This window comes from Stigmatopora nigra, chromosome 11 (assembly GCF_051989575.1).
Source record: "Stigmatopora nigra isolate UIUO_SnigA chromosome 11, RoL_Snig_1.1, whole genome shotgun sequence".
Lineage (NCBI taxonomy): Eukaryota > Metazoa > Chordata > Actinopteri > Syngnathiformes > Syngnathidae > Stigmatopora > Stigmatopora nigra.
The window spans coordinates 12219368-12232770 of record NC_135518.1 but is presented as its reverse complement, the minus strand read 5'-3'; the positions used below and the strand labels follow the sequence as shown (position 1 = coordinate 12232770).

The 13403-nt window shown below is 38.2% G+C and overlaps 1 protein-coding gene across 4 annotated transcripts in view; it reads right to left on the bottom strand.

The window, feature by feature from the left end:
- Positions 1-13403, bottom strand: part of il1rapl1a (interleukin 1 receptor accessory protein-like 1a) — a 139565-nt gene that overhangs the window by 5489 nt on the left and 120673 nt on the right. For all 4 annotated transcript variants that reach the window (XM_077727589.1, XM_077727591.1, XM_077727588.1 and 1 more), the window contains exons 7-8: positions 7862-7994; positions 1764-1909 (exon numbers count right to left, since the gene is read on the bottom strand). In XM_077727589.1, coding sequence (XP_077583715.1) covers positions 1764-1909; positions 7862-7994 — 279 coding nt within the window. The remainder of the gene's footprint in view (positions 1-1763; positions 1910-7861; positions 7995-13403) is intronic.

Here is a 13403-nt window from a genome sequence, read left to right as displayed (position 1 = left end):
GTGCCACGCTTTAAATCTCTGTCAGACGCTCCCTGAACGGTCGCCGTCGGGACCTGCCGTCGCCGTTCTCTATTGTTTTAGAGAATATTAAGTCCATAAGAAAAAAAAAATCCGCTGGTTACGTGGTTTGTTCGGCGGTCTCGCTGTTTCGGGGTCGAGTGTTCGATTCCGGGTTGGTCATGCATGGTCAAAAATTGCATGCGCGGCTAGTTGGTTGAATTCAGGCCAAATTAATAGCATTTTTCTTTTTTTTGGCGAGAATTGAAAGTTTTAAAAGTAGTTTTGGTGTTGTGAATTGGACTACGTTGTTGCATGGAAGTTCCACTATTCCACTATGCCACTATCAGCAGTCCAAGTCACTTTCTAAGATGCACACCAGGCTACTAAAGAGTTTTGCAGTGTTGCGTCAAGGGAGCATGAAATAAACATCACAAGGTAAAGAAAAGTGAGTTTGTGGAGAGTGAGAGAATGAGAACGACGATTGGACGCTCTCGCAGTCCTTCCAAGAACATTTGATGCGTGCTGGTGACCAACTCAAACAATTGCTGTGTCTTCACTCAGACTTTGATAACAACGGGGGGAAGAAAAGCAGGCAAGAATGCCAAACTTTGGAGAGAGGAAAAGCTGCACTAAAAAAAATAAAATAAAATACACTTTATAGAAGATAACAATGCTACGTTTCAATTGAGACTGCCATTGTAGTTAATTCACATTTACAGTAATCCCTCAATTATCGTGGATAATTTAGTCCAGACATAGCCGCAATAAGCGAAAAAACGCAAAGTAGGGTCACTCCTATTTAAAAATATATATTTTTTATTTATAAATATATTTGTAGATATTATATATATTGTATTTATTTTTATTTTCCTACTAGCAAGTGGAGGAAAGGGGAGGGGCTTCTGCTTGCGAGTTTCAGTGTGGATTTTCATATTTTATGAACTTTTAAACATATTTAATCAACAAAAGAATTCCCTCAGAAAAAAAATCAGTGATGTTGTGAAGCCGTGATATTTGAGGGATTACTGTAGATAGTATTTTGATCTGGTTGTAATAAAGTGGCCTTCTCAAGTATAAAAACAACTTTTCAAAGTGTGCATGTGCTACATATGAATTTTAAAATGACATTTAAAGGAAATGAGTGAAGTGATTTGATTGGCGGGGACAAAACAAACTGGGCTACTCATTTCTTATTTTTGGTTCCATGTGTGAATGTGTCGATAATATAGTATGCACATTTCTAACAAAAAGCATACAATAATAGCCTGGAATGAGATTTCATGAAAATATAATAACGTGAGAAAAAAGTTGTAGGGGAAAAAGTTACAATAGGACTCGAGTGAATATAACTCAAATATTAACATAATGAGGAAAAAGTTTCTCAAAATATTACAAAGAAAATTAGCAAATTTGTATCCTAATCATTTTACAGTGATCGTACAAGTTAATAACTATGACAACACATTTTAGTGGGCAAAAAAATAAAAACAAGAGCAACAATATTAAGATTTTTGGTAATAAAAATATTGGACCTCCAAACACGATCGATAATTCATGAGCAAAGTTTTGCAAGACCGAAAATCATGCATATTTCAATTTGACAGTCTGACGTTGAATAATTCATTTGGTGGCTCTAATGAAGATTTCCGAAAGAGCTTTTTGCAGTAAAACAAAGACAAATAAAAGCATTTCCTCACCTTGACATCAAGCCTCTAATCTAAACGCTAATAAGTGACATCTTGTTAAAAATTTGGCATCCTCACCTTTCCTGAAGAGCTGAATGGTAGCCTGGCGACGCCCATTGCCATTTTCCACATAACAAGAATAATTCCCCCAATCTTCCTCCTCTAGCGAGTCGATGGTGAGGGAGATGGCCACTTCCTGCTCGCCGAGATGCTCCTTGACGATCCTGTCAATAAAAGAAGAAGAATATATTTTTATGGGCGGGTTTATCTTTGGTTCCAAGTGGGTATGACCCAATCCGAGACGTACAATCTTCTTAAAAACCTCCTATTTTCTTACATATTAGCATATGTTATAGCATATATTTATATATACACATATATATGTAATAGCATTATGTTATATGTCTTTTTTTTACATCTGCAAAAATTATGTTTTACTAATGAATCGATAAATTAATCTACCATGGCCCTAAATTTGACTTATTAGAAACTCGACAGAAAACGTAATCTGGCCTTCAGCCACTTGGCGGCGAATTCCCCGACTCTCTCCCATTTAACGAATTAATCGATAGATTAATCTAGCACGGACAGATGCCACCCTAAATATAACTCATCATTTTATTAAAAACTCCACCAAAAAAAAAACGTAATCTGGTCTTCAGCCACTTGGCGGAGTATTCCCCGATTCTCTTCCAAGTCTTTTCCTCGGACGCCAAAGCATCTTCACAGTTTAATTTCTCCGCCGCCCTCACTCAAAACATATGAAATATGAAAATCAATAAGGTATCTTTCTCAAGACCAAGCGCCACAGAGGCAGCGAGGAATCAAATAATAGCAATGAGGAGAAAATCTTTTTATAGTGGCTGCCATGGTAACAGCCAGCACAGAGGATGTAATATTCCATAAAGTAAATGAGCGTCCCCGGCCTGCCTGGGCTGCTTGACGAGTGTGTGTTAGCATGTGTGTATTTGTGCTAACGGGGGGGTTACAGTCCCCTCCTCCCCGTTAGCACAAACACTTCTACTTAGCTCACTTTGAATGCACCCTACACAAATGCAAAGTGCAAAGCAGAAAGTCATCCGCCGTGTTTATGCGCAAGCTAAGTGAGGCGGCCATGCGTCATTGGCTGGATGTGTTAAAGAGGCCGAGAAGAAGGCATTGCGCATGTGTGTATTTGTGTGTATGTGTTGTGTATCCGAGTACGTGAGTGTGTGGGTGGAGATAATGAGTCCGGCAGCCCTCGGCGCTCGGTAGCCTTCCAGCCGATAAACTGCATAAGGACGGCGAGCTGTGCCGGTTTGGAGCCGGTAATTGAAAGTGTGTCACGGACTTGTGATATTTGTACATCTGTTTTGTTTTTGTAGCCTCGGGTTCTCCTCAAGAGATTTAGGGATACTTTAAAGCAGGGGGGAGGGGATTTATGGCTTGGGAGACGTACGTGGGTGCTAACCGGCGAGCTAAAATATGGAGCTAGTTAGCGTTAGTTTACCTGAATGTTGGACTGGCAAAAGTTTGTCATGTATTGTTTTTTTTCTGTTGCTTTAAAGTTTGTTTTGGGTAGATTTAGGTTTGTTTAGAGGCAAGATAAGCCAAAAAAAAACAGGTATTAAGTTGATTTGCAGGTCCAAGCCTGAAGCAAACCTTAAATTTCATATATTTTTATGTGAGGACTCAGGAGGACAAAGTTAAGTTGAAGAAGACTGTATACACATTGACATTTTATATGATAATATAGATGCGTTTACAATTTCAGCTATTTTAGTTGGTTTTGGCTGATATTTCTTGAAGTACTGTGATTTCTAGATCCCCAAAGAAGCCAAAAAATTGGCAATTCATTTAAAATACATCCCATAATCTGCAGCAGGGCTCTTCCCTTGACAACTAGTTAGCATATACCTAAAACAAACTAGTTTTACAAGCCAAAAGTACCCTTGTGGACTATACTACACTTGTCCTTGTCCTTAGAGACTTTGAATGAATCCTAAGTGGCAAATATATTCAAATTCTAACAGGAGGCGGAGCTATAACTATCGTACATTTAACTGGAATCGACATATTGGACAGGTTTTTCTTTACCGCAATGTGAATGAGGTAAAAATCAATAGCTCAGTGGAATATGGCGACCTTAATAATATATTTATTGTTAAGTGAGCGTATTGTTGATAGTATAAATCCAAAGTGAGCTGTATTGCCTTGTAAAGAAAGATTTTTGGATGCTCTACCTCTTATTGGACTACAGATAAAATGTGAAATATGAGCCAGCTGACCTAAAGTCAATGCGTCAGATTTGTATCATTTCATATACTGTGAACGTAAGGCAGTTTTTTTTTTGGAAAATGCTGTTCGCCCAAAGAGATACAAATGAACGCATCGATTGGTTAGTTGCTGTGGGCACATTAACGTTCTCTTACTTCCTCATTAGCAAAGTCTGTGTTTGCTGCTCAAGTCATTAATTTCAAGCTCCTTCCATTCGTTACGCCGACCGCAAAAAAAAATATGGCCGCCCGCAAAACATGGTCAGAACTGGGTCAGCGGCATATTGATCGCTCGCCTCAAAAAAATGCGGTAGAGGATTGGCTCAGGGCTAATTTATTCATTCCCGGCACGCTTTTTGTTAATGTCCATTCGTCCGTGCTATGACGGTAACGGTGGCCTCCGGACCACGAAGTTGCGTAAATGAGAATTTATGGGCTGGCGGTAAGAAATGAGCAAGTCTGGATCAATAAGTTCAAGAGTGGGGTGTATAAAAATGGCAGATGTGAGATGTTGCTTTAAAAAAAGCAGCTTCCAGGCAATTCTTGTCCAGTTGCAAGAGGGTGAGAATACAGACACAGAAAAGGACATTTTAGATATAAATAGAAAGGTAATAAGTTAACAAATAAATATATGAATAAATAACCATGTTTTATATATATATATATAGATACATATGCATGTACATATACATGTAGATGTACATGTACATGAACATGTATATGAATGTGTGTGTATGTGTATATGTGTATATGTGTATATGTGTATGTATATGTATATGTATATGTATATGTATATGTATATGTATATGTATATGTATATGTATATGTATATGTATATGTATATGTATATGTATATGTATATGTATATGTATAGGTATATGTATATGTATATGTATATATAAGCACATTTTAAACCAATCACAAAGGAGTGTAAGTAGTTTAAGTCCCATTTCGTCACTTACCGGAAAAGATGTAAACAAAGGCAGGCGTTTTCATGTGATTTCGTTGTTGTGTTGGTGACTTTATTAATTAATTTATTTATTTTTACTCGTAGAAATTAATTTAATTGGAAAAATGATTAATTCCTGTAGTGTATGGAACAATGGTTAATGCGTGCTGTGTAGGAAATTGCCCGAACACAAACATTGCTAATTAAGGCCTCCATTTTTTTTCCTGTTTGACCAAGCGACGAAGATGAGTGGCTGGAGCGTGTAGAAGGAAAAACGCAGTGGCAGCTAAGTAACCTACTATACTATTCTTATAATATATATATTTTTTTACTGGATGCTTTGTTTTGGTGACAAATGATACTATGCCATTGAAAGTTATGAAAAATGACGGAAGTGAAACAAGTTGGTCCTGGCACAGGCGAAAATAATATTTTCATGTAGTGAATTATTTGTTACAAACACTATGTTTGCTTATAGAATCAAGAGGCGTAAATATAAGACATTTAACATTTTGTAGACCAAAACGCTTTGGTGTCGGGTACTCGCTTACTTACTTAAGTTGTATCGTGTTATGGTAAAATCTTGTCAAGAATATTATTAGTTTTATTTTATTTTTTACCTGATTGTAATCATCTATTCAACAAATACAGTGGAAACATTTCCAGTTGATATTTTTCAGCCAATTATATAATTTTAGCAGTTATGGATGTGCAAGTCTTGGCCAAGCATCCAAAAAAACTGATCCAATTCCATAAGTTATAGATGTGTGAGTCTTGGTAATGAACTTTTGAATAATCTTGATTTCATCTATTAATTCAGGACAGCGGGACTTTAAGTGCAGGCTCCAGATGGCCGGTTGACTTGATGGGAGTCAACTCCAGACCTCAGCTAGATGGCAAACTGCCGACTGTAGCCGCATTACCAAGACGGACGGGGGCGATTGATCAAACACTCCATTGATCCGCCTTGGGGAATTTAGCTTCACATTTGGGGTTCTCCACTGGGAGTAGCTAGCTTAAAAAGAGATGCATTTTTCCTTTGCATATTCCTAAAACCGCACAAAGCGTATCCAGATGTGTCTGGGATACGCTTTGCCCCGGGTTCAATCTCCGAGCTCCCCTCGCCCATCTGCACGCCGCCGGAGGTGGGTACGCAGAGGGAGATAACGCGAGTGTCGGCGGCGGTGTGAAAAATGGTGGTTGTTAACCATCTGACAAGGGCCGTCTCCCCCTTGCAGACGCTCCAAACGGCGCTAATAGCAAGCTCACACACGCTGGATGGACTTGTTTTAAAAGGTTTTCCGCCGGCGAGAGGGAGGAAGATGCATTGGAAATGAGCTCATTTTCGACGTCTTACAGAAAGAGATCGGAAAGCTGTTTTAACAGCGCATCGAGCTACACTACAACAGCGGTAAAGGAGGAAAAAAAACAATGGGGAAAGACTAAATGGAGGACATAGAGTGAGAAAAGATGAGTGTCGGACAATTTGAACCATTTTGAAATGATGTCATGTTTTTTTTCGGGTAAAACTGGAACTGATAAAATCCTCTTGACTGTAAGATATTAGTGGAATATCTTGTGTATGATTCTGTTAGCCTTTAAAGTCGAAAAATAAGATTATTCTAAACCCTTTTTTCGAGCACTGTATTTTCACATATATAAGGCGCACCACATTAAAAGGCGCACTGTCAATGAATGACATACAATTTTTTTTCCATATATAAAGCACACTGGATTATAAGGCGCACTGTCTATTTTGGAGAAAAATTAAGACTTTTGAGTACGCCTTATAGTCGTGAAAATACGGTATGAAATATTAAAAAAGAGCTCAATTTCCATTGTTTTATTTGAAAGTAATAATTGCTAATTGATTGATTTGATAAGGGACAGCACATATTAATGAACACATCTCATTTTCTGAACTACTTTATCCTCATTAGGGGGTGCTGGAGCCAATCCTAGCTATCTCTGCACCATTAATGAACACATATTTAAATTTATCTTGGGTTAATTTCCATCTTTAGTCCCTTATGAAGCTGTCATACTGCCATTTTAAATTATGAAAACATATTTAGCATTTCATTCATTATTTACCTTTTGGCCAAATTCCAAGCTAATCTTAAAGCATATGACATTAAGGGTACTCCAAATAAAGGGGATTGTTGACTTAAGCCGTACTCCAAAGACTTTTGAGATAGCATTTTGTCACGTTATTTTAATAGGGCGAGTACTTTCCACTGTATTGGACCCCGACGCTACATTTGCTGGCGATTGCATTTAAGGTGGCGACATATAATCAATGTAGCGCTGCAGCAACGTTGACATCGATATGTTAATATGTCGTGTTACTGAGGCTATTCATACTCTATTTTCTTCATCTTAACTCTGACTTTAGAGCTAAATAAATGCAGAACTGCAGCTGCTGGGAATGAGGCCGATGTATCACTGGAAAATTGTGGGTTTTAGTCATTTCAAGTCAATAGGCTGAAACGGGGGCATGCATTTTTCACTAAATGGATGTCATTTTCTCTGGGAAGCAAACTTTTAGGATGCTTATCTTTATGACAATTTCCTATTAGACAATGTCGGGCAAAAGTAAATTGATGAGATAAGTCTACTGTCTGGTAAATACCAGACACATAAATGTTGTTTTATATTTGTGAATGGCGGAGCTCACTAGAATTTATTGATGCTAAAAATGGCATTTGTGTTTACTACGTATGCAACTATACGGAAATATTATTGATGGATGACAAATTGAATATTTGAATATTATACAAAAGTCAATGGCAAATAAGACATTTTCTGACTTATTCATTAAGAGAAAAAATACTTTTGACTTACTGTAACTCAATTTCAGTTTATGTTAAGACTTCATTGTCAAGATAGTAAGTTTTCTCATTTAACTTGCCCTTAATTTGGCTAAGTTAGACTTTGAGAGTTTACAGGATTTGCCCATTAGTTTTTCTTACTTGATTTCAGTCTCTTGTACTCGTTCCTCATCCAAATCTTCAATAAATTTATCTCCCTTCATCCAGTACATGAGTGGAATGACGTCGCCACTGTAGCCGAAAAATGCCCGGCAAGTCAAGTTCAGGGCGCCTCCTGCAAAAAACAGACAAACACCACGTTTACTTACACAGAACTATCATTCACCTTCAATAATTCCCCAATAGATAATAGCATTGTGGAGAAACTTTCATCTAAAAGTAGGTCAAACGTCAAACAAACCATTGTCTGACATCTGAGTGTCCAACTCAGTTTGGTTCGTTGATTTTTGGTGCAAAAAAATGAGCTTACTTGCCGCCTTTGCCAGATGTCTAATTAATTTTGACTATAAAAGCACTAAAAAGGTTCCTGAACACAGCATGATGGTTGTAAAAGCCACTTTAGGTTCAGATAAAACTCACTAAACCATAGTACCGTGTGTGTGTGTGTGGTATCACCACGAATCAGGGTGCTATTTTTTGGCAAAAATAATCCTTTAACACGAGCAGAAACATAGTTCAAAGTGTACTATGGAAAGAATGGTAAGGGATAGTGCAATAAAACATGTTGTTGGCATATTTCGTGGATCAGAGACTGGAGTGGAATAGCCATAGGCCGTGTGACATTGGCAATGGAGGGCAAAGCCCGAGTTAGAGATTCTTGACGAGAGCTCACGCAGAAGCACCCTCCAATGATGGCGTGTAAACCGTAATGAACACACGAGGGCACTCGACCGCTTCGTGAAGCCCCCCTCGGAGACTGTGTCAAAAGAGAGAGAGAAAAAAGCAGTTCGTCGGAAGTGAGGGGGAGGCTGACGATGATGATGCCTGTTTTTTTATTATTTTGAGCCGTTACAGAGACGTGTTGTTCATAGGACGGATCAGGTAAAAACATGGGAAAATAAAGATGCCGGTCTGGCGTCATAAGCAGATTTTATAATGGTTGAATGGGGAAGTTTATCCAGAGGAAAGGAGGATTGTCGTATAATGGGCGGGATGCCTCGCCAGTGGCGAATGCTCATGTAAACCACACGCGAATGAGTCATGAGATGCCGCCGATGGGGAGGAAAGACATTGGCTGGCAGATGATGTGAGATGACGGGTGAGTGAAAGGCAGGAGGCGCTGTTTTGCCATAGCTAGGTCTGCCCAAACCTGGTAGATCAAATCGCAAATTCTATCTCGGGAAAGATCGTAATGCTGGACTGTGATGGACAGACTCAAAAGAGGCATTCATTACTTTTGTCAGTAAAGTTGTGTTTTTTATTCCCATGTACAGGGTGACCCAAAAAGATGCGTACCCATATTTTATTCGATAAAAAATCCATTTTTTAACGAATATCTTTTCTGTTGCAGGACGTGAAAGGTGGACCTATGGATGATCGTTTTCAGCTATAGTTGTCCCAAAAATGTCTTGGACAAAATAGAATTTTTTATGGGTACGCATCTTTTTGGGTTACCCTGTATTTACCAGGTGTACAGCCAAAAAAAATAGAAAAATATATCTGTAAGATGACATGAATGGACAAATATTCCAAAACAATGATTGAAAATTACTCGGTGAAGGATTTACATTAAAATCCAAGAAATAGAAACAAGATTAAAAAGATCATCTTGGACAATTCTAGCCTTAAGCATCCCAATTCTTTAAAAAAAAGGCATCATCCATGCTTCTGTTTTTGGTTCAGATGTAAGTTGGACGTCATTTCCCTTCATTATTTATATCAATGCATATTTCATGAGATAAGAAGTGGACATGACTAGAGAAATGAGGACATTTGCTCAGCCTACTCATCATAAGAGAAACTTAAAACGTTATTTCGGTGGAAGCTTTCCTTTTTTTTTGGGATAACGTCGAATGTAGTGGCGTGTTTTGCTAGCAGCCAGAATAAAAAAAGCGTTCCATTTAACCCGTGAGAGAAATATCATACATAAAACATACGAAACCCCACATTGAACTCTTAATCGCAAAACCGGGAGGACTGATGTTAACTGCTTCTATTTCCACCAGCGGGTGGCCTTTTAAAAAAGTCCTAAAATATATTACGGTATAATATTCAATACATACACAAGGGGGGAAAAAGATCTTGCGGTGTTGTAAAACAGAATAAGAGGAATGTCAAATTCTTAGTAGAAGTAAAGTGGATTGTGGAAATTTTGCAATTACGGTGCGGATCTGCGATTTAAAGCCACGGGAGGACATTCTTAAGCATGGCGCGCTCATAAATAGAAATCTACACAATCCTTGAATAAATAAAATGCTTCCATGAAGACGACGCATAAGAAAATGATGACGCAACAATATGGGAATCTAAGTCACAAATTCCCTGAAGTAGACACAATAATGCTAATGGTGGCTGACGCACCAGCAGCCCAAAAATCGGATTTATATCATCGCACTGCTTGGCAATTCATGGAAAATTAAAAAACAAGGATATGGCATATTTTGGCATGTGAATTGAGTCTGATTCACCTGATTTTGTGCTGGACCAATCCCATACCAAGGAAATGTATTAAGGATTAAGAAAATAGCATATTCAAATGTCATTTTTCCTCATCTAAACAAAGTTAGTATTATTATAATTATAAATATTATGACTCTTATTATTATTACTATTATTATTGTTACTATTAGTATTATTACGATTATTATTGTTACTATTAGTATTATTACTATTATTATTATTATTATCATTTTTATTTCTATTATTATTATTACGATTGAAATTATTACTATGATTATCATTATCATTGTCATTCATATCATATATTAATTATGTATTAACTTATTTATGACCTATTTATTTATGTCTACAATGTCTTTTTCTGTGTCTGTATTCTCACCCTCTTGCTACTGCAACAGTAAAATTTCCCAAATATGGGATAAATAGTCATCTAATAATAATTCTTATTATCATCATTATGATGATGATCATTGATATTATTATTATTAGTACATAACATTGAAGCCAAGTAAAATAAATGCAATTTTCAGTAATACTTAAATAATCTATTAAAAACTGTCAATGCCTTCCAGAATCTTTTCATAAATCACCAAATATCGCATTTATTATTCTTTTTAAATCCCGCTTTATATAACGAGGCCTTCGTCAAGCACACTATAGAAAGCTGGCTACGGTATAAAGTCTGCCTGGAACCCCTGGTTGACATTCCCAAGATCCAACAGCCTTTCGCAGCTTGCCATTTGCGCACAGTGGGCCCCTCTACAAGTGACGCCACGTCGTACTAACGACTCCACGTATAGGGTCGCATCTCCTCCCTCTGCAAACACTTGATTTGTGTGGAAAACATGCAAATAAGAAGCACAGTGTGCAGCTGCGTACGTCGCAGCTGCCGCCTTTCCCCTTCTCTGTTTATCAGCTGTTAGTTAATCCCACACATCAGTTGCAAATGAGACACGTCGTGTGCCGCTGGCAATGGCGACCCGCCGAGGAAGTTCTCCGCCGAGCTCGCCCCGGGAATGCCAGGAAATGGTTGAGGGACCTCACGCTGATCCCACTCGGATGCCAGCGCCGGCCTTAATGCTCTCTTTTGTGCCAGACGCATCATCGACTCCATAGATAAGACACAAGATGATGATGATAATAACACAGTATAGTGGAAATGGGGGGGTTGGGGGTGTGTTTTGGGCTATTATACATCCCAGTGGACTTATTCCCAAGAATTGGCTATTCCCTTGATAGACAAGTAAGATCAAAAATCAGATTTAAAGATGGATTGGGATGTTTTTTAGTCTTTAGATTGAGCCATATTTTGATTTAAAGTGCAACTGCCTTCAGGACAATACATTTTTTCCATCTATGGAAATTGCAATAGCTTCCCATTCTGTTAATTGAAGTCAGCTTCTCTTCTTTGTCCTCAAACATTAAATGCAAAACCAGATTCTCCAAAAAAAGACCCCCCAATTTCCCATTACCTGATTAAATGTCTATCAAAAACTGTCAATGCCTTACAGATTCTTTTAATAGATCACCAAAAACTGTTTTTTTAGATGCAAAAATAGACTAGTTTGTGTATTTTGGAAAATAATTCAAATCTTTTAAAGTTTCAATTAAAGTGCAACTAAGTGATGAAAATACTAAGCCATTGAAAACAAAACAATTCAAGATTTTTATCAGAAAACAACGTACCCCCCCCAAAAAAATAAGCCCCCAGATAAACCACCTAACTGACTGACTTACCAATGAAGTGACGACCTAACACAAAAAAACTCAGTCCAACTCCCAAACAAACCTTTATTCACTTTCTGGAATGTTGCCTTGTGTTCAACACAAACACCCCCAAAACAAAAAAAAAGGAGACAACCATATTGATTCAACCCCTGAATCGGAACAAAACAAATAGCCCGCAGGTGTGCAAGCCAACAGACTAGCAATTGTACCCTCCAACGAACTTCAAGTGACAAATGAGCAACCAAACCTTCTACTGACAGACCTATTGACCAACTAAACAACACCAACTACCTCAAAGAAAGACAAAAAACGAGCTACTTACAGACTCATCAGCTGCTTTTCCAACCCTCCATCTTACCAATCCCCCAATTAACCAACCACAGAGGCATCAATAAATCAAGCAGCCAACCGACAAAGCCAAACACCATCAACGTAACCAATGAACCTGCCAATGGACTCATTGATCATGGTGTCTACAACAGAATAATCTAGTGCACTGTCTCTTTAAAATCATCTCCCTTTGAGTTTTCATATGTTTCTTCCCAAAAAAATTTGGACCCCAACTCACAGCAAAGCTTATCCACATTTTACAGTCCAATTCAGTCAGGGTAATAAAGTTATTTTAAGTGTCACCCTTACGTAAACATTGTATAACTACAGCTGCGTAGGACCGAAAAACAGCGAGACTTTGGATGGAGACTGACGTTGAAATATTAGCCGGGCGTATATTTCAAGGCCGTTTTACATATGGCTGACATGATTCGGTCAGTAGCCTCCGGCGCCCGAAAGCTTCGCCATGCACAGGCGGTCGCGGTCTAAAGTGAGCAGATGGTGAGACTGGGACAATGGGGCGGGGGTGAATCATTCGCACGCTATCAAGTTACGGGGTTAGTGGAGGTGGAGCCTTTTAAATCCCTCTTATCTCTTTTGGCAGTGCCATTGTTATATGATTACTGTTAAAACCAGCAGCTTGTGATAAGGGTGAGATATTTAAAGCAGCAGAGCGTCATATGATGGGTAAAAAAAATTAGGGAGGGAATGTTAGCTTTAAGTTCAGGTGGTCCCAAATGGTAGTTTTCAGAAAAACTAACATTTTTAAGTTTCATTGGTTGACAAGATTGGATTCGGCTAAGAAAGAACTGGTTTTTAAGACCAGAATATTTGATTTGGCAAAGAAAGAACTGGTTTTTAAGACCAGAAGATTGGATTCGGCTAAGAAAGAATTGGTTTTCAAGACCAGAAGATTGGATTCGGCGAAGAAAGAACTGGTTTTTAAGACCAGGTGATTGGTTTTGGCTAAGAAAGAACTGTTTTTAAGACAAAATGATTGGATCCG